Source organism: Trachypithecus francoisi, unplaced genomic scaffold (genome assembly GCF_009764315.1).
Source record: "Trachypithecus francoisi isolate TF-2019V2 unplaced genomic scaffold, Tfra_2.0 Lachesis_group13, whole genome shotgun sequence".
Taxonomy (NCBI): domain Eukaryota; kingdom Metazoa; phylum Chordata; class Mammalia; order Primates; family Cercopithecidae; genus Trachypithecus; species Trachypithecus francoisi.
Genome location: NW_022681458.1, coordinates 24,680,809 through 24,702,563, shown reverse-complemented (window position 1 = coordinate 24,702,563; position 21,755 = coordinate 24,680,809). Strand labels below are relative to the sequence as shown.

The 21,755-nt window shown below is 43.4% G+C and overlaps 1 protein-coding gene across 7 annotated transcripts in view; it reads left to right on the top strand.

Annotated features, from left to right (window-relative positions):
• Positions 1-21,755, top strand: part of SMARCAL1 (SWI/SNF related, matrix associated, actin dependent regulator of chromatin, subfamily a like 1) — a 74,974-nt gene that overhangs the window by 21,501 nt on the left and 31,718 nt on the right. For 6 of the 7 annotated variants that reach the window (XR_004441582.1, XM_033230337.1, XM_033230332.1 and 3 more), the window contains exons 9-12: positions 2,272-2,430; positions 5,945-6,010; positions 14,843-14,983; positions 18,984-19,202. Coding sequence is in view for 6 of the 7 variants with exons in the window: in XM_033230337.1 (XP_033086228.1) it covers positions 2,272-2,430; positions 5,945-6,010; positions 14,843-14,983; positions 18,984-19,202 (585 nt within the window). In the remaining variant the exon portion in view is untranslated. The remainder of the gene's footprint in view (positions 1-2,271; positions 2,431-5,944; positions 6,011-14,842; positions 14,984-18,983; positions 19,203-21,755) is intronic. The other variant, XM_033230336.1, reaches the window with a different exon arrangement.

The window sequence follows — 21,755 nt, the reverse complement described above, 5'->3', positions numbered from 1 at the left end:
GGCCCACACTTAAATTTTAAAATATTTTTACCTCCTATATTTTCCTCAATCCCATGACAGTCCTGTGCGGTAGGTACAATAGATAGTAACCCTATTTATAGATGAGAAAACGGAATCTCAGGGGTTAGGCTCCATGCTTCCTGTTAATGAGGAGCCCTGCCAGATCTTGATGTGGCATCTCCTGACTTCCCAACTCAGGGATTTTGCACTCTGTAGAGCGGGGAGTGAGTGGGATGTTCACTGTCTGCCAGGTAACTTTATGGATGCAGAGCCTGGCAAGAACACTGTATCACTCACCCTTGAGCTCTTTCTACTGTAAATCCAGGAATCAGTGGTTTTGTGAAATGAATAAAAAGTCCGTGAACAAACTTAGTGAAGAAGGAAGACCTAGTCCATCGTCCACAGCTTTTTCTAGCTTTATGCCACTGACATCAGTCTGGGGCTTCTTCCTGAGGCCTCCATGAGCCTCTCGTGCAGAGGAGGCAGCTCCTCCTGCTGCCGGTCAGCCCAAGGCCCAGACGTTCTGACCGAAGAGATGGCAAAAAAAAAAAAAAAAGAAAAAAAAAGAAAAACTAAAAATGTGCACCTCGTTTTTTTTCTGTCTCAGTGATCTGAATTCTTTTTTTTATTTTAATTTTTAATTTAATTTTTTTTTTTTTAATGAGACAGAGTCTCATTATGTTGCCCAGGCTGGTCTTGAACTTCTGAGGTCAGTGATCCTTCTGTCTTGGCCTCCCAAGTCTTGTGATATGAATTCTGCCAGTGCCTGTAGAAAGTAATCTTAAGTACATATTTTGTGTGTGTTAGGTTCCCACAGCACCCTCAGAAATTTTAGGAAGAGTCAGCCAGACGGTGACCAGCCTGAGGTTAGAGAAAAGGCCAGCCCTCCTTGTATCGAACAATGTCAGCCCAGGTGGTGCAGGTGAGCACCCAGATGCCTGGGTGGCTTTGGCTAGAGATGCTCAGATTACCAGAGAGAGAAGGTGGATTTGTAGGAATATTGACATAAATAGTTTTATCATCATCAATAAACGTTTATGATTTGCCTTCAGTGTACCAGGCTCTGCTAAGTCCTTCATAAAATTCCTCTTAAAAAGAGTCGTAGTCTTTCCCTGTAGAAACTTACCATCTAGTTAGAGATCATAGAGATGAAACCCAGACACCATGAAGTGACTGTTGACAGGCAGGGAGATAGCCAGGCATGGTGGTTCACGGCTGTAGTCTCAGCAACTTGGGAAGCTGAGGCAGGAGGACGCTTGAGGCCAGTAGTTCAAGACCAGTCTGAGCAACATACTGAGACCCATCTCTTTAAAAAAAAGAAGAAAGAAAGAAATTAGCCAATCATGGTGGTGTGCACCTGTAGTCCCAGCAACTTGGGAGGCTAAGGCGGGAGGATCACTTGAACCTAGGAGTTTGAGGCTGCAGTAAGCTGTGATGGTGCCACTGTACTCCAGCCTGGGCAACAAAGTGAGACCAACACAACTCTTTTGAGACCCGAAGTTTCGCTCTTGTTGCCCAGGCTGGAGTGCAATGGTGCGATCTTGGGTCACCACAACCTCCGCCTCCCGGGTTCAAGCGATTCTCCTGCCTCAGCCTCCCAAGTAGCTGGAATTACAGGCATGCACCACCATGCCCGGCTAATTTTGTATTTTTAGTAGAGACAGGGTTTCTCCATGTTGGTCAGACTGGTCTCAAACTCCTGATCTCAGGTGATCCGCCCTCCTCGGCCTCCCCAAGTGCTGGGACTACAGGCATGAGCGACTGCGTCCAGCTCCCCCAACTCTTAAAAAAAAACAAAAAACAGGCCGGGCGCGGTGGCTCAAGCCTGTAATCCCAGCACTTTGGGAGGCCGAGACGGGCGGATCACGAGGTCAGGAGATCGAGACCATCCTGGCTAATACGGTGAACCCCGTCTCTACTAAAAAAATACAAAAAACTAGCTGGGCGTGGTGGCGGGCGCCTGTAGTCCCAGCTACTCGGGAGGCTGAGGCAGGAGAATGGCGGGAACCCGGGAGGCGGAGCTTGCAGTGAGCTGAGATCCGGCCACTGCACTCCAGCCTGGCGACAGAGCGAGACTCTGTCTCAAAAAAAAAAAAAAAAAAAAAAAACAAAAAACAAAGAGTGTTCTGTCAGTGGCAAGTGAAGGGGTGCAGGTGGGTGACAGGAAGGTAGAGGTGATGGCTGTTCATGGGCATGAGACTGCTGCTGTCACAACCAACAGCTGCTGTGCTGGATGTTCATTGTAGCTTTATTCCCTCCTGTCATTCACAGGCCTTCCTTCGGTGGCTACCGTCTCTGAGCCCAGACTGCATCAACGTCGTGGTGACTGGGAAGGACCGCCTGACAGCTGGCCTGATCAACATTGTCAGCTTTGACCTTCTTAGCAAGTTGGAAAAACAGCTAAAAACCCCTTTTAAAGTTGTCATCATTGTAAGAAACTTGGCAAAGTCTTTAAGTACTTCATCTCTCTGGAAACTTTCTTTGTAAAAGCTCTGAGAATTTTCATGTCTATAATCTCCTTGTACCCCATTTAGTTTCTAGAAGAATAGAAATCACTGTCTTTATTTTGTGGGGAACTGGAAATTCATTCCCTTCAAATAGCCATTCTCAACTCTGGCTATATACTAGAATCTCGTAGGGAGCTTTTTTTGACATTGTGATTTAATTAGTTTTTGCTGGGGATTTCTAGCTCATCTCTTTCCCAGCGTGAGTCATGGATGGAGGCCATGATGTGGACCCCAGGCCACTTGGGGCTCTGGGGACTACAGCCTAGACGGCAAGGGGGTGTGCCCACATCTGGTGCCATTTTACTCAAACAATTGAGTTTTCTTCCAGCCAATGTGAAGATACACCCCGACCCCACAAAAGCACTTTTTACTCTAATTGTTTTTTTGGGGCTTTTTTTTTTTTTGAGACAGAGTTTCACTCTTGTCACCCAGGCTGGAGTGCAGTGTCACGATCTCGGCTCACTGCAACCTCCGCCTCCTGGGTTTAAGCAATTCTCCTGCCTCAGCTCCCCGAGTGGCTGGGATTTTAGGCACCTGCCACCATGCCCAGCTAATTTTTGTATTTTTAGTACAGACAGGATTTCACCATGTTGGCCAAGCTAGTCTCGAACTCCTGACCTCAGGTGATCCACGCACCTTGGCCTCCCAAAGTACTGGGATTACAGGCGTGAGCCACCTCACCTGGCCTCTAATTGTTTTTCAAAGAAGGTCTTACTGGACCCGCTTCCAGATTTGACAAGGTATCTTTCAATTACACACAGGCTTTCCAACTTTTAACTCCTTACATACTTCCTGAGGATCTCTAGACAGATTTGGTACCCAGCCATCTCTGTCAGTACTCAGTGCGTTTACATAGCTCACACAAATATTGTGGGAGCTTAGAGAAAGGAAGGAGAAGATACCATTACTGACCTCAGGGGATCTATTATTATGTTTTGGACATGAGAACCACACTGTGTTCTTAGCATAAGCAAACTTGAGCATTGATAGTTTTGGGGGGTCATTTCTGGTTTGGCACAAATTCAAGTGTGGCTTTGAAAAGATGTCATCATTGCCAGGCGCAGTGGCTCAAGCCTGTAATCCCAGCACTTTGGGAGGCCGAGACGGGCGGATCATGAGGTCAGGAGATCGAGACCATCCTGGCTAACACGGTGAAACCCCGTCTCCACTAAAAAATACAAAAAACTAGCCAGGCGAGGTGGCGGGCACCTGTAGTCCCAGCTACTCGGGAGGCTGAGGCAGGAGAATGGCGTAAACCCGAGAGGCAGAGCTTGCAGTGAGCTGAGATCCGGCCACTGCACTCCAGCCTGGGCAACAGAGCGAGACTCCATCTCAAAAAAAAAAAAGAAAAGAAAAGAAAAGATGTCAGCATACATGTGAAATGAAAACGTAAGAAGTTTTCCAGGATGATGGGGATGGCTCTAGAGTGTGTGGGAAGAATAATGCTTTCAATTCTTGACTGTTGCCTTGTGTTAGCTGCTGACATATAATCATCTATTTTCCCAGTGGCCCCTGAGCAGGCTTTATCTTTTATCCTTGTGAATATCCATCTCACAGCTGATGAAACTGGCAATGAGAGTGGGTACATAAATTTGCCCATAGTCATGAAGCTAGCAAGTTGGAGGTTATTGATTAAAGCTGGGTTGCGTCTGCCTTCAGAATTCATGTTCTTCTCTTTCTGGCCCATCACTTAACTTGCCGTATGATTTTCTGGCAAGCCACTTACCACCATTGTTGGTTTGTTCTTCAGTTAAGTAAGAGCTCTGTCCTCTTGCTTTCAGAGAAATGTTGTAGGAAAGAACAGAGTGATGGCTCTGAAGTGTCACACTTCTCAGAAGAGGCTTCGGTTTCCAGCCATTCTTTGTGATTTGTCCCAGTACTGGCACATTTTTGCCTATCGGTTGAAAGGGCCCATTCTCTTCCATATCCTCTGTACTCTCTGTGTTTTTTCTCCACAAATACCTTTTTCTTGACTGTAATGAGGGCTCATCATCAGAAAGGCATATGACTATAGCACTCCAGCTTTCTGGACAAGATACTCTCTTGACATTTTGAGGGTTATTTCACACTCCCCTCTATTGTGCTTTTGTGGCCCTTTTTGCTCGTGATAGCTGAAATGGAATTTCTTTTTTTTTTTTTTTTTTTTTTTGAGACGGAGTCTCGCTCTGTCTCCCAGGCTGGAGTGCAGTGGCCGGATCTCAGCTCACTGCAAGCTCCGCCTCCCGGTTTACGCCATTCTCTCGCCTCAGCCTCCCGAGTAGCTGGGACTACAGGCGCCCGCCATCTCGCCCGGCTAATTTTTTGTATATTTTAGTAGAGACGGGGTTTCACCATGTTAGCCAGGATGGTCTCGATCTCCTGACCTCGTGATCCGCCCGTCTCGGCCTCCCAAGTGCTGGGATTACAGGCTTGAGCCACCGCGCCCGGCCCAAATGGAATTTCTTATAGATCATCTTTAAGGACAGAGTTGGGATCTCACTGGTATCCCAGCTATAGGAAGGCTGATACCATTGAGTACTTACTGAGTGGCAGGGCTGTGCTAAGGACTTTACATGTGTTAGCTCATTTAAGACTCACAGGAACCTAATACATAAGGAACTATGGTACCCATTTTACAAATAGCAAAATTGGCACTACAGAGAGGTAGTTGTTTACAGTCACACAGCAAGGAATTTGACTCTGTACCAAACTAGAAAATTTCCACTCAAATACTCATGTATTAGTTACTCATTTGGCTTTAGAAAATATGATCAACTGTATATTTGCTTATGCAACAAAAAGAAAAAAAAGAATAAAGAAAAACAAACTATATATAAACATATATATATGTATTTTCTTATGCACTGATGCAGAGTGGTTAATCAGACTTCATGTTCTAAACATAGCAGTTCCTTGAGGATGGGAATCACATCGTCTTCTTTCCATTTCTCAGTTTCCCCAGCGTTTTGTTTACACTCACCTCAGTACTGATAATATAGCCTGATTGCTTGTCAGTGTGTCTGGCATCCTTCCTGCACCCTGAGCCCCTGAGGGCAGGGGCTGGACACCCCAGAGCTTTGCATCAGTGCAGGGCCCACTGTGGGGCACTTGGTCTAGTGCTCCACAGGTGTGAGGTGCCTCTTACAAAGCAGCAAACCACCTTCTAGTGGTTTATTTGAGCAGCCTCTGAGGTGGGTGGAGCAGGGAATCATGAATCCCACTTTATAGATGGAAAATTGTCCCCAGAGACATGAAGCAACTTGCTCAGAATGCAGTAGAGAAGCTGCCACCAGAACCCTGGGTCCTGACCTAGGCCCACTGAGCCATCTCCTTAAATGAGAAAGTGCTAAGGGAGCGTCCACCTTGCACTTGCCATGCCAGGGTCAAGCCTAAAGTGGCCCTTATTTCTGTCCACTCAGGATTGGACCTTGTTCACTTACGTGGTTGCTTCTTTTCAGGATGAATCTCACTTCCTCAAAAACAGTAGGACTGCCCGCTGTCGAGCAGCTATGCCAGTCCTAAAGGTGAGTACTTCTGAGAACCAAGTCCACTGAGCATTGGCATCCTGTAATATTTTGCTCAGGCTTGCATGTGGTCCTAGTCCAGCAGGGGTTGCAAGTACAGACCTGTGGGCCATGGTCATGACTTGGTGTTGACTTAGGGTATCTCTCTCTCCTTAGGGCTGTGGTACCAATTTCATCTTTCTTCCTAACATCCTGCTAAGGAACTAGTAATCAGTACTGGTAGTCAGTAGTACTGCCTTTGTCTCTTGAAGGTCAAGACTGTTGAGGCTGGGTGGGCACTGGACTCCAGAATCCTCCTTTGGCTTCCTGCTTAGACAAGGGAGAGCCTCTAGCAACTTGTCCACTAAATAGCTTAGAAAAAACTGCCTGTCTTTTAAGTCACTTGTAGTGGCAAAACTGTCAAGATGCTGGAAATCATGGAAGATGAGTTGTATTCATGAAAGTAATGGCAAAAAAGAAAACGTAATTACTTTTGCATCAACCTAATACAAACAGAACTGAGCAAGGGCTGGCGGGGTCAGTGAGATATGCTGATAAAGCCGAGATCGGCTTTAAAAGTTGATACTGTTTTCTGTGGCTACTCTGAGCCTCTTTGGTTGACAGAAAGGGCAGCCATCCACATTCCTCCCTGTGGTGGCCTAAACTCATCTCTGAGTGCTTTGGTGGGTGTGAGTTCTGGCTTCACAGCAGGCAGGCGTGGGTATGTGATGGATTCTAGTCTTTATCTAAGCATGTTCTGATGTGCAGTACAGGCTCTGTGTTTCATCTGTCTCTCTCTTCTGTCTGTGTTTGGTTTCTTGGTCCCCCATCCCAACAGAGGGTAGGCCTCCAAATTTCCTTCCATTTCAGGGGAGGGTGATTTTTTTCCTATTATTGAAAGAGGGAAGGGGAAGTACAATGAGAAAAGTAGCCTTTTCTCTCATAACAAGTTAGAAATTTATCACAGATGACTTTGGAGGTATCCGCTTTGGTTTGTTTAGACTGAGCTAACCAAAGTGTGTGTTTTTCTTGTGCTCAAAGCAACCTTTGTGTTGTATCAGCATTTTAAAACTATAGCTTTTTATTGATTAAAAGCTTTAACTTTTACCTAAACTAGGGAAAACAAATACGCTAAATGTTAATGAAGCTTAGCATTTGAGCATTAATCTTACCAGTTCCTCACAAAACACACATAAGTGTCCACTCATTTCAAGTTTTCATGTGTTTAGGAATAACGGAATATGACACATCTTCCAAGGCAGGGTCATGTCATGTGCCAAACCTAAGAATAAAAGTCTTTTACTGAAAAAGCTTGGTTGTGCTGGGGTGGTGGCTCATGCCTGTAATCTCAGCACTTTGGGAGGCCGAGGCAGGTGGGTCACTTGAGGCCAGGAGTTTGAGACCAGTCTGAGCAACAAGATGAAATCCTATCTGTACTAAAAATAGAATAATGAGCCAGGTGTGGTGGTGCACACCTGTAATCCCAGCTACTCAGGAAGCTGAGGCAGGAGAATTGCTTGAACCTGAGAGGTGGAGGTTGCAGTGAGCCGAGATTGCGCCACTGAACTCCAGCCTGGGTGACAGAGCAAGACTCTTGTCTCAAAAAAAAAACAAAAACAAACAAACAAAAAAAAAAACCTTGATTCTCTGCCAGTAATACCTATAAATATTTATATGCTGAGAGCCGTTGATGGACACACTTAAATAAAATGTTTTTCCTAGGTTGGTGATCCTTCTTTTGGGAGGCTTTAATATGCTTTCCGTAGGAAAAAAAATAGGCTTTGGTATTATGGTTTCAGTATTTCAGCCATAACTAAATTAAATCTTTACTCCTGATTGTTTAGACAAAATAAATTGCACAATAGATAGATTCTATCATTAAAGATACAATGTGAAAGCTTCTTAGCAACCACTTGTTAATGTAGTCATTGCCTGGCTGGGCAAGCTGAGCCAGATAGTGGTTTCTGAAATGTGTGCTTCTCATCCAGATGTTTGGAAGCAGCATATACCTCTTTAATATCGTGAGGATGTTTCAAATGACAGGTTTAAAATAAATCTTTAAACTGCTAACTAATATGTACTACTCTGCATTTGCTGTAGAACTTGGTTGAATTAATATTTTAAAATAAGCCCCATGAACATGGCCTGTGTGTATGAAGGTGTCTTGAGGCCACGCTCTTCTGCAACATTGACTTCATGTAATGCTGGACTGTGGCAGGACTGGGGTGAAGGAATGGGATGGAGCATTCTGTGCTATTCTGTTAACCGAACCTTTCATCTCTGTCTATTGTATTTTCATCTAGATTGGAGTCTCAGCCTTGGCACTGTTGACATTTTGGGCTGGTGACTCTGTTGTTGGGGGGCTGTCCTGTGCATTTTAGGATGTTCAGCAGTACCCGTGGCCTCTACCCACTAGATGCCAGCAGTTCCTCCCCAGTCATGACAACCAAAATTGTCTCCAGATGCTACCGAATGTCCTCTGGGGGAGGACAAATCGCTCTCTACCCACCTTGCCCTTCCCCAACCCCATGGAGAACCACCAATCTAAATAAGGAGATGAATCTAAATGTTTTTGGAATAATAAGGTAGTTGGGAGAAAGTAAAGTATGTCTTTGAAAAGCCGCATAAGGACCTAATTTAATGCCACTTGATTGTTCCTCTAATATGAACATCTCTTAGACCTATATTCTGATAATTAATATTACGAGCATATTTTCAGCAAATAGGCATAATGAGGTGTTTAGATTAAATCATACAGTTTGTTGGATAGCAGGGCCAGATCGTGTCTAGAAAATGTGGCCTTTGAGTCAGCAGAGAGAGGACGTGTTAGATTGTAAGAAACTGGTGTCACCATCCCCTGGGAAATGTGACGTTTTTTGTCCCCCACAGCACTGTTTGCTGTGGCTACTAATCCTAAATGAGGTAGATCTATTTTTATATATAAATATATGAAAGTAGACATGATAGAAGCTAAAAAGAACAAAGTTAAAATTACCTTTAATCCCTGCAACAGAAAAAGCCACTGTTAACAGCTTATTTTTCCAGCGTGTCAATTATTGGGCAAGATCATCATTTTTCAATAACTATGGAGCATTTACATAGTAGAGACACATCCCATAATTTAATCCTCAGTGTCAGATATGTGGTTGTTTTCCATTTTTGCTGTTATAAATAATTCTGCAAGTGAACATCATCTACATGTACCTTGCATATTTATCCTATTAGGACAAATTCCTACAATCAGAATTGCCAGGTCAGTTTTCATTTGACCTTTTTGGGGGAGGCCTCTGAAGTCCAGTCTGGCCAGGCATAACAATCTTCACTCCCATTCAGTCTTCAATCAGAGGCTTTTTTTTCCCACATGACTCCAGCCCTCAGGATTATCGGCACTCTTTTGAACAGTGAGGTGTGTGTGGGGGGTTTTTTGGTTTAGTTTAGTTGTCTTTTGTTTACACTGGCTTTTATTGTTAAACTACTATAACAACAAAATTAAAAATTTTTTATAGGGAAAGGCTGCCAGAATCCTACCATTCTTTCCTAGTAAGCAGCTGTTTCTCTTTTTCTGTAAGTAGAGAGTACTTTTTATATCTCTGTTGATTGGCTGGATGAGATAGTAGCTAAAATGTATAAGGCTTTTTTCTTTTTCCTTTGTAATTAAGTAGTTTAAATAGATGATAAATTCAAATGGCGCCAGGCGCAGTGGCTCATGCCTGTAATCCTAACACTTTGGGAGGTCTGTAATAGGAGGATCACCTGAGGTCAGGAGTTTGAGATCAGCCTGGCCAAAATGGCGAAAACCCATCTTTACCAAAAATACAAAAATGAGCCAGGCATGCTTGGCACCCGCCTGTAATCCCAGCTACTCAGGAGGCTGAGGCGGGAGAATCACTTGAACCTGGGAGGTGGAGGTTACCCTGAGCCGAGATCGCACCACTACACTCCAGCCTGGGCATCAGAGCTAGACTGTGTCTCAAAAAAAAAATTCAAATGATACAGAAGGATGGACAATGAAAAGTAAGTCTTTCAACCCCTCTGAATCCCTAGTCCCCGTCTCTTTCCCCAAAGGCAGCTATAGTTACCAGTTTTCAGGTTTGCTTCCATAAAACAGCCTGCATCTATGGAAGTACGAATGTGTGTGTTTCCTTTCTGCCTCCTTAGAGTGTTTTACCACCATTGTTTTACACTTGTCTTTATCCCCTTAATAATGTATCTTGAAAATCATTCCATATGGTTCCAAATTACTTCTACCACATTCTTGCAAATAGCATTCTGTTGGATAAATTTATCATAATATGTATCATCTGTTCTCTTTTGATGGATTTGTAACCAAATTGCAGCTATTACATGCAATATTGCAATGACCATTTTTTCATATGATAGAGAAGTGGAGAGTAGAAAATGCAATCCCTCTGTGTCTGAGATGGCTTTTTGCCTATCAGGCCAGAGGGGAGAGCAGTGTCAGCTGGCAGATGCTGTTTTCTCCCCTAGTGTGATGAGGCTATAGAAGTCCCCCGGGGTCCGACCATTCTCATTTATTTCCTCACTTTCATTACATAATCAGACTTAAAAAGGAAATTATTAGAGTTTGAAACCTATGGTAAAATAGACTGTCTTTTCCAGAGTAAAAAAAATCTACCTTAGGCCAGGCACAGTGGCTCATGTCTATAATCCCACCACTTTGGGAAGCTGAGGTGGGCAGATCACTTGAGGTTAAGAGTTTGAGAACGGCCTGGCCAAAATGGTGAAACCCATCTCTACAAAATTAGCTGGGAATGGTGGTATGCACCTGTAATCCCAGCTATATGGGAGACTGAGGCAGGAGGGTCACTCGAACCTGGGAGGTGGAGGTTGCAGTGAGCCGAGATCATGTCACTGCACTCCAGCCTGGGTGACAGAGTGATACTCTGTCTCAAAAAAAAAAAAAGAAAAGAAAAGAAAGTAAAGAAAAAAGCTTGGAATGGCATAACTTTTATCAGCTATAATTATACCATTCGATGTATTCTCATTATAATATTTTGGCATTTTTGGACCAATGTACATACAGTCACTGTCTTCATTCTGTCTGTTCTTACCCAAGAACTGCCTTATATGTGGCATTATAATTTCATTTATGTTAGAGCAGCAATACTCATTTAGCTTGAAGGCATTATGGTTATCATAGCAAATTAGTTTAGTTAAGGTTAGTACTATTCAGATTTGTGACTAGAACTTTGCCTCTTTTTAGAACATAGGCTAGAACCTAGAGGGAACCATTTATGTGAAATAAGCAGACCTGACCAGAGATTCAGAGGCCATGTATAAAGTATCACTGAGTGGTAGATGGCCTTCTGCCAGTGCCTAGGGCAGCCTCTAGTCAGCAGTGGCCATAATTATGCTGTTTTCTTGGTTTGGCCTGGTTTGTTTTGGGGGGCACCACTCAGGAGTAGAGTAAAGAATACACCTGCGGTCTCCTTCCCTGACTCCAAGCACTGGGTTTCTCCTGAACGTTGAGCTTTTCCTTTTGCTCTTAGACTTTCGATTTAACTACAGGTGTCTCTTTTGTTGCTCCTTGGATGGTGACTGTGATCCCACATTTATTCTTGATCTGTGTACTTTTGGTCACTTGTCCCCAGACTGTGCTTGCCACTATCCTTATTTTTGAAGATTGTATAATGACCTCTGAACTAATTAAAACAAAGCTTCAATGTCCCTGCCACATCAGGGTTACTGAGTATGGAGACTTTCCAGCAGTGTGGACTTGACCTTCTCTTTGATGTTACCTGCCTTCTTCATGTCTTATTTCTAAATTGAATATATGGTATTGTGTAAATTTATTTAGAGTACCATTAGGAATAATTCTGGGTATAAGACTAGACTGAGCTTTGTTTTCCTAGTCTGGGGTTTTGGTGAAATATATTACAGCCCATCAGAATAATTCAGTAAAGTGAGTTACTGGCTCAGTTGGGAAAAAAAAAAGAGATAACATAAAGTGATGAAGAATTTCTGAACTGCTTCTTATATAAACTTAAGACTTCAGCTCTTTTCTCTACAGTAGTACATTCTCTTGGCTCTTAATTTTATTTTTTATTTTATTTTTTTTGAGACGGAGTTTCATTCTTGTCACCCAGGCTGGAGTACAATGGCATGATCTCAGCTCACTGCAACCTCTGCCTCCCCTGCTCAAGCGATTTTCCTGCCTCAGCCTCCCAAGTAGTGGGATTATAGGTGTGCACCACTGCACCTGGCTAATTTTGTATTTTTAGTAGAGGCAGGGTTTCACCATGTTGGCCAGGTTCGTCTCGAACTCCTGACCTCAAGTGATCTGCCTGCCTCAGCCTCCCAAAGTGCTGAGACTACAGGCGTGAGCCACCATGCCCAGCCAGCTCTTAATTTTACAACTATGTATAGTTTATCCACTTTCAATTACTACATTGAACTCTCTGTGGCGAATTATGTATACACTAACTCAATCTATTCTGCAGGATTTTCCCACCCCCAGCCCATGAAGAAACGAAGCCTGTCTTTGAGGGTCATCTGACCCCAACAGTGTCTGCACATGTGAATCATATTATCTTTTTTTTTTTTTTTTTTTTGAGACGGAGTCTCGCTCTGTCGCCGGGGCTGGAGTGCAGTGGCCGGATCTCAGCTCACTGCAAGCTCCGCCTCCCGGGTTCACGCCATTCTCCTGCCTCAGCCTCCCGAGTAGCTGGGACTACAGGGGCCCGCCACCTTGCCTGGCTAGTTTTTTGTATTTTTTAGTAGAGACGGGGTTTCACAGTGTTAGCCAGGATGGTCTCGATCTCCTGATCTCGTGATCCGCCCGTCTCGGCCTCCCAAAGTGCTGGGATTACAGGCTTGAGCCACCGCGCCCGGCCCACATTATCTTTTTAACACCACACAGAACGTATTTTTTAACATTGTTCTATCGTAGCTTTCTCAGGTGTTGCTTTTCTCCCATAGCCATGGGAATTCACTGTAAACTGTTCAATTTAGTGTTGATTTCTGTAGTTTTGTAGATTTATGTTTTCCTAGATTTGGGAGTTTTAGGAAGTAGAGGGTGACATATGACACCTTTGCAGCTGGGCATGTGTTAAAGCCCTTATGGGTGATAGTGATGACATAGACACATGTTGGGGACTGAGCAGGGAGCAGGCCAAATCACGCCATTACAGACGAGATGCCATTCTGCGTTCTTTTCAAAGCTGGTCTTTTTCTGTTTTTGTAATGCTGCCTCTGCCTTTTTGAGGCCCACAAACACCCCTTTGCAATGCTCCCATCACTCTCTAGTCTGGGGAGTGTATGGGAGAAGCGATTCAATACTAACTATATCCTATAAATATCTGACAGAAGACCCCAGAGTTAATTTCCATCATCTGATCCATGAACTGTTTTTGCCCTGGCTCCATCCCCAGGCCAGCACAGCGACATGAAGAATAGATTTGGGGTGATGAGGAGATTTTCTCTTATTGATAAAACTTTTCATTTTCCCTTTTTCATTGAAATGATCTTAAAGCCAAGGCAAGAGATGCTACCAACGTCAGCTCATTGTTATTTTAATGAGTCTGCCTTAAACCCTGCAGGAAATTAGAAGGCCTAGGTAATTGAACTGTGGAAAATTATAGCTGGAGACATTCATAGCTCTCCCGTCATAATGGAATTAGATATTGGCGATTGCTGTGAGGGCACAAGTGCATTTTGATAATTGTATATATTGTATATTTATAAAGAGTGATTTTTTTTCACTGTTGCACCTTTATTTATTTATTTTTATGAGGCAGTGTATCCATCTGTAAACCTAATTTATTGTCCTAGGTGATTTATTACATGCAATTGCCTTGTATTACTGTCATTAACTCAAGGTTACAGTGGTTAACAAGCTGTTTCTAGACAACTGAGCTCCTTGGTAGGGTCCCTTCCCAGAGCTGAAGTGAATTTTACCTCCAGTAATTTGTAGTGATTCTATGTTCTAACACAGTAGGAAGTGTCTCCTTTTTTTTTTTTTCTCACCATCTTTCCCATCTTAATAATAGGAGGTGGGATCTTTAGGTCTGATCCCCATGGGTCAGGTTGGTGTCTCGGTAGTGTGAGGAACTTGGAATCTGTCATTGCTGTTGACCAACTATTTTTTCCCATCTTGCCCATGCTAAGCACGCTGCTGCAGATCTGGGCTGAGTTTAGGGAGAATGGAACCAAGTATCACCTTTTAAGGTTCTTGTTATTAATAACTGCAAAATGAGCCTGAGTCAGGGTAGGCTTGAAGCATTGTGAAGCTGAGTTAGTAAAGGCCTTATTTTCCTTTAAAGAAAGTCACATGGAGACGTATACATTGGCAACCCCCGACACTTCCTCTTGGGAATGGGAGAGGGCTGATTGTAATTGTCATTATCTAAGTTCAACTTGCATGTCACAGATTCACTCTGGAGAAAGTTCAGACCTGCCACTGTCTTCTCCCACTTCCTGTCCAATGCTGGAATCTTTGAGTTTACTCTGTGTTCCCTAGGATACTAATTAGCTTCCTTGTGAATTTTTTTGCAGCATACAGTGAACATTTATTGGTTACTTGGTGTCAGGCATATGCTACAGAAAATAAAGGTGAATACAGCCCAGTCCTTATCTCAGGAGGCTTGCAATCTAACAAGGGAGACAGAAAAGTTATAATTCAATGTAATATGTTAAGTACTAGGATAGAGCTCAGCAGAGGGCAGGCAGGGAGGATTTAAAGAAAAGGAAATGCCATCTAACTGCTGGCATTGGCAATGCCATTAGGTTCTTGCAACACCCAGGGCATCCAGCTCCTCCATCACTGAGGCATTTTGAACATTTCCTGTGTGCTCCTCCCTGTGTTCAGAGCACCTTTGGCTGTTTGTCTGTTAGGTTGCCAAGAGGGTGATCCTGTTGTCGGGCACACCAGCCATGTCCCGGCCCGCAGAACTCTACACGCAGATCATCGCAGTCAAGCCAACGTTCTTCCCCCAGTTTCATGCCTTTGGACTTCGCTACTGTGATGCCAAGCGGGTATTTATTATCTCTTCCCTCCCAGCCCACCCATTTCTCACCCTGATTTTGACACTTAACTTTCTCTTCCTTCTCTCTGGCCATGATGTGATCAGAAGAGCACTGGCCAGGGAAATGGATTTCAGTCCTTCTGTTTCTTACTATGGCTTTGAAATGTCCTCAGTGGTAAGAGGAAAATGGTCATCTTACCCTTTAAGTCTAGTTTTAATGGTTATGGTGATCCCAAGTCATCGTTTTCCAGTAAAGGGACCAGTGGCTGATGTATAGGTGTGTGGAGCTCTGAGAGCCAGCTGCCCTCTTGCCCAGGGTCACAGCTCTGCATGAGGCACACTGCTGGAGCTATAAAAGGAAAGTCCATGTCAAGTGCTGGCCCTGGAGAAGATGCTGGCACTGACGTGAGCTAGGAGTGAGGCTGAGGCCCCAGGCAGAGGGAAGAAGTAGGTGATGGGATAAGGGCTTCCTCCTGGCATGGGAAGAATATGAAGTAAAGGTGGGAAATTCTTCCCTGTGCCAAAAAGGAAAAAAAAAAAAAGATAAAGGTAGACTGGGGAGTCTGATCCCAAACTGCCTTGGATAGGCTCTGTAAGTGCAATGCCAGTGGAGCAGGCACCTCAGGACCTATAGCCAGCACCCCAAAAATGCTCTCCCCAAATGGCAAGGAAGCCCTATAAATACAAATGCATTGCCGTGGAATCTTTGTTTTTAAAACCACATTAATTCAGACCTTAGGGATCCTTGTTTTGTGATCAGTCACAAATGTATTGACACTTTGGAGAAATGGCTGCAACTTATCCTACAAGCCATCTATGAGGGGACTGCCCATCTATGAAGGAAAAGCCTTGCTGTGCAAATACGTGATATAAATAAGAGTGTCTGCCTTATTTTTTAAATTTTTTTTTTTTTTTTTTTGAGACGGAGTCTCGCTCTGTCGCCCAGGCTGGAGTGTAGTGGCTGGATCCTGGCTCACTGCAAGCTCCGTCTCCTGGGTTCACGCCATTCTTCTGCCTCAGCCTCCCAAGTAGCTGGGACTACAGGCACCCGCCACCTCGCCCGGCTAGTTTTTTTTTATGTTTTAGTAGAGACGGGGTTTCACCGTGTTAGCCAGGATGGTCTCGATCTCCTGACCTCGTGATCCGCCCGCCTCGGCCTCCCAAAGTGCTGGGATTACAGGCTTGAGCCACCGCGCCCGGCCTATTTTTTAAATTTTTAAAAGAAGAAAAAAGTTTTCAAGTACTTTAAAAATATCCACTTACAGTCAAACAAAGTACTTATAATGTAAATTGTAGTGCTTAGCATAGTTAATTGCAAACTATTTTTAGCTGGTTATTGAGGCAGGAAATTTCCCAATTGTTAAATGTGTTTAAAAGCCATATACTTCTTTAATCATATATTTAATTCATTTTCCCTGTAGATCAATCCAGATTAGATTGATGCTATATAGTTTTCATGGTGCCTCAAAACTCTTCATGTATGATTTAGATTTCTGTCCTATTTGCAAACAGTCCACTTTCTAAAAAGGATCTTCTCTTTCTTGACTATCTGGGCCCATGGCATAGTAATGTTCAGCTAGTGATGAAAGGGGCTGAAGATAAAATTCATTGCCTTTCCTCCCCAAACTGTCCCTTCCTATGTTCCCAATCTTAGGCCAGCATCTCCTCCGTAGTTTCTCCTGCCAGAAACTAAGGCATTAACTTTGAATTCTCCTTTTCCTGCCTTCTCGATACACCTCCCCAATACAGCAAAGAATGCCTTCCTCCTCATCTTCACATCCTTCTTTCAACCTAGCCCAGTGCCTGGTATGTGGTAATTTTTCAATAAAAACTTGTTGGATTGTTACTATCCCAAAGTCCAGTTTAAAATCTTTGCCGCATGCAGTGGTACATACCTGTAGTCTCAGCTACTCTGGAGGCTGAGGCACAAGAATCGCTTGAACCCAGGAGGCGGAGGTTGCAGTGAGCCAAGATCATGCCACTGCACTCCAGCCTGGGTGACAGAGTAAGACTCTGTCTCAAAACAAAAAGAAAGAAAAAGTAACAAATTATTTGGTATTACTAAGTTTTAACCTACAAGATTAAGAGCTAACAGTATTAGAACCTAGGAGCATGATATCTGTCTTAGTCTGTTTTCTGTTGCTGTAACTAAATACCACAGACTAAGTAACTTATAATGAATAGAGGTTTATTTAGCTCATGGTTCTGGAGACTGGGAAGTTCAAGAGCATGGCACTGGCATCTAGTGAGGGCCTTCTTGCTGCTTCATATTTATGACGTGGCAGAAGGCATCAGATGGAGAAGAGAGCAAGAGCATATGTATCAGCTCAGGTCTCTGGTCCTTTTCTTATAAAGCTACCAGTCCCAACATGGGGGACCCACCATGATGACCTTATCTAATCCTAATTACCTCCCAAAGGCCCCACGTTCAATCAACATATGAATTTGGGGATTACTTTTCTAACATGTGAAATTTGGGAGACACATTTAAGCCATAGCAATATCCAAATTAATTATGATATCCACTTGTTCTCAGCATGGTTTTTATTTAATGCAACCCAGAAGCCAGGGCTGCTTTTTTTTTTTTTTTTTTTTTTTTGCCAGCTTCATGCATTAAGAAACCACTGAAAAGAGAACTTCATGCTGAGCTCATTTGCAAACCACTAACTCTCTGAAGGCATTTGCTGAGAACTTGCAGTTGATTTCAGAGTATTTTTTAAAAAGAAGAAACAGCTTTACAGCATTTTATTCCTCCACCTTTGACCATCTCTTCCTTCTCTCAATTTAGCAAAGGTTTATGAGACACCTATTCTGTCTCCACTATTATGCTAGGCTCTCTAGCCCTCTATAATGGAAAAGCCTAGCCCCTACCCTCAGGTAACTAGCTCATCAGCTAGGAGGGGAGATGAGCTCCTTAAAATACAAAGTAGCAGGCACACTAGTTCCCTGATTTTCTACAAGATTGTAGAAATCAGTTCCATTTCCAGTAAAATTGTTGGTGAAGGATAGGGTATTTAATGGTAATGGCTTCTTTTTTTTTTGAGACAGAGTCTTGGTCTGTTGCCCAGATTGGAGTGCAGTGACACCATCTCAGCTCACTGCAACCTCTGCCTCCCAGGTTCAAGCAATTCTCCTGCCTCAGCCTCCCCAGTAGCTGGGATTACAGGCGCACACTGCCGCGCCAGCTAATTTTTGTTTTTGATAGGGTTTTGCCATGTTGGCCAGGATGGTCTCGAACTCCTGACCTCAAGTGATCTGCCTGCCTCCGCCTCCCAGAGTGTTGGGATTACAGGTGTGAGCCACTGTGCCTGGCTGGTAACGTCTTCTCTAGCTGTGTGACAGGTAATGGACATTTGAGCTCACTGCCTCCCATGAGCTACTCAGCAAGGGGGGCCATGTTTATGAAGGACTGCCTAGACATTCAGCCAGACTGCCAGAAGCCTATGTGGTGGGCTCCTCCTGCCAACCCCAGCTGCCATCAACAACACCACTGCAGTTACTTTTCTTATATTGTACTTGTTTGTGCTGGTGTAGTCCATACTGAGGAACAACAGTTTTTAAAATCCCCGTAAGTCTCATCAAATAAATATGTTACTGACATTATTTTATTACATTGTGCAACAGACTCTGTAGGATAAGCCATAGGGAAGATTTAGTATTTAGTGTACAGGAATAGTCTGACAAGCCGAGTTTTTTGTTTGTTTTTTAATAAAATGGACATCCAATTGCTTGACTTCTGGCATTTGCTGCTGGAAAAGAAAGCTCACTGCCAAATTGTAGAATGCCGTGATAGGTGTTTTTTGCTCACCTCATTCCTGACTTTTTCTCTGTTTTCCTTTCCGTTTCTCATTTGTTTTACTGGGGGTTTATTTGTCCTTATAAGTCACTTGAAAGTCTCTGAGCTAAGCCAGGGGTGGTTGTGAGAAGAGGGACCTCCTAGGATCCTACATCCCTGTTGGACTGGGCCTGAAAGGAGCCTCACGGGGCTATCGCTGTCTTGTTCTCTGCAGATGCCTTGGGGGTGGGACTACTCAGGTTCCTCCAACCTGGGAGAGCTGAAGCTTCTGCTGGAGGAAGCGGTCATGCTGCGGCGCCTCAAGTCTGACGTCCTTTCCCAGCTGCCTGCCAAGCAGCGCAAGATAGTGGTGATTGCCCCAGGACGGATCAATGCCAGGACCAGAGCTGCCCTGGATGCTGCAGCCATGGAAATGACCACCAAGGACAAAACTGTGAGTCCAGGGCTCGAGACGGATTTGGAAGCAGACGTGTCTAGGCGTTCCTTTCCATGAGGGGCCCTTGAAAATGACCCGGCGTTCTCTCAGCTTTCCTTTCTGTAACCTTTTCCCTCTTCTCTAAACAAGAAGAGCAAGTCCATTTCATTCCTCAGCCTACCTAAGTCAGTTTTGAAAAATCCCTTATTAATTTGTGGTTTTATACTTGTATAAATCGCCGTTGATGGATGGCCATAAAGATAAGCACAGGCAACAGCAGGATGGTGATCAATATTCCGAATCCCTCAAAGAATGTGGAAATTATGTCCACTATATTTTGAGAATGCCTCAGTCTAGTAACAGTTGTTAGAAAATTAGTCCTAACATATTTGATACATATGTTAATCCTTTAACCATACTGTGTCATTTGTGTTAGTCAAAATAGTAAGTCAACATTCATATAACAAAATAGAGTTTTCAAATCCTCCTAACCTTTTAAATCCCTATTACAGGCATTTATGGTTAGCAGGAAGTTGGCATCCCCCTTTTACAGAGAGGGAAACTGAGGCTCACAGAGATTGCAGTTTGCCAGGCTCTCTCAGCTGCTCCACCGCAGAGCTGAGGTTGGAGCCAAGCCTCTTGCCCCTATATTTTAGGACTCTTTTCACTATGATGGTTTTAGCTTTTCAAACACTTTTATTTTATTTCTGTCTTTAGTGTCATACTGTGCTAAGTGCTATAATCTACACCAGCTCTGTTTCTGTCCTCTTAGATAAAACCTTGTAATTTGCATTACCGAGAAAATAACAGTCATTGATATTTTTCAACATCATGAAGCATTCGCTGGGCTTGATATTACCCCATATAAAGATATTTAGACATAGATCTCAGCCTTCTGGGAAGTTACAAAATAAGTAAGAATGACAAGAGACAGAATGCGTGTTTTTCATGTTATTTTACCATGTGATGAGCAAGATTCATTGATAACTTTGAAGAAACAGCAGGATAGAGGATGCACTGGCAAAATGTCAAGCTGTATTGAATTTATGCTGTATTATATGTAATAATCTGGATGGTCTGGAGTAAGTGAGCAGGCATCATCTCTTTACTGTGGAGTTTTCAAACAAAGTTAAACAGCATTGATGTGAATGTATAGACCAGTGTTCCAGATTATATTTCAGTGGAACCATGAGTAAAACCAGGAAGCTTTGTCACTAAAATCAATCTTGGTGGTCTTTTGTTTATTTTTAGAGATAAAAATGCAATGAATAGAATATTTTTTCTCAATTTGAAGTTTTTTCTTATAACTTTTTCTTAAACAATAACTTTTGTCTACTGGTGAACTCTACCAGACAAAACAAATGAACTGGTATAGCAAATATATTAATGGAAAAATGGAGACATGCAATATTTTTAGATGCAAAGATCTGAATATTTATAAAATGTTATGTTTTGTTTTTTTTTTGCCAGCAAAGTTGTTCCTTGTGTGTGTGAGATGGAAGTAAGTCGGTTAGTGTTTCATGAGATTCCCCAGAGAACACCCTCACCAATACCTGGTTCAGCTCCTGAACCAGTTCCGGAACAGCCAAGGCAGACACCTGAAGAAGCAATTAGTGGGCATTTGAATTAAGGAGGAAAAGCACATTCGCTTGTTAAAACACAACTGTGAATTGTGTAGTATGGCCAAAAAGAAAAGCAGAAAAGCAGTAGAAATTTTGTACTTAGTGCAACAAGATTTGAAAGCATTTTGTAAACTTCCGCCAACTTGTATAGTTCTTCAAGTAAAGGGAGTGGCTCTTTTCAAAGATGGTTTCAGATGCCACCTGAAAGTTTGATTTCTGAGCTTGTTGGTGATGCTATGAAATTAACCTAGGAATGTTAGGTGTTTCATAACTGTAGGTAGCTATACAAATCCGGTATTTTGGGGGATATTTTCATATTTTCTTGCTTAGAAATGGAGCCACAACTCCCTTTTGGTTGTGGAAAAGTACATAAGGGGCTGGGCGCGGTGGCTCACGCCTGTAGTCCCAGCACTTTGGGAGGCTGAGGCGGGCGGATCACAAGGTCAGGAGATCGAGACCGTCCTGGCTAACATGGTGAAACCCTGTCTCTACTAAAACTACAAAAAATTAGCTGGGCATGGTGGCGGGTGCCTGTGGTCTCAGTTACTCGGGAGGCTGAGGCAGGAGAATGGCGTGAACCCGGGAGGCGGAGCTTGCAGTGAGCCGAGATCGTGCCACTGTACTCCAGCCTGGGCGACAGTGAGACTCCTTCTCAAAAAAAGAAAAAAAAAAAAAGTACATAAGAGTAGTGCCGGTTGCCTAGAATCCTGCCTGTTGGGTGATTATCCTCCTTGCTTTGTAAACACTGCAGTCTTAACTCCATTTTGCAGATGATGAAAATGAAGCCTAAATTGCAGCATCACTCTTCAAGAATCCAGCTGAGAAAGAGCCCGGAGCTCTTCTCAGTTCACCACTGGGGAGTTGCTGTCTGTTTCCTTTGAGTCTTAGGAAAATTAAATGTTTATCCCTGAAAGATAGAAATTGAGTTGGTGCAGATTACCTTCAGTGT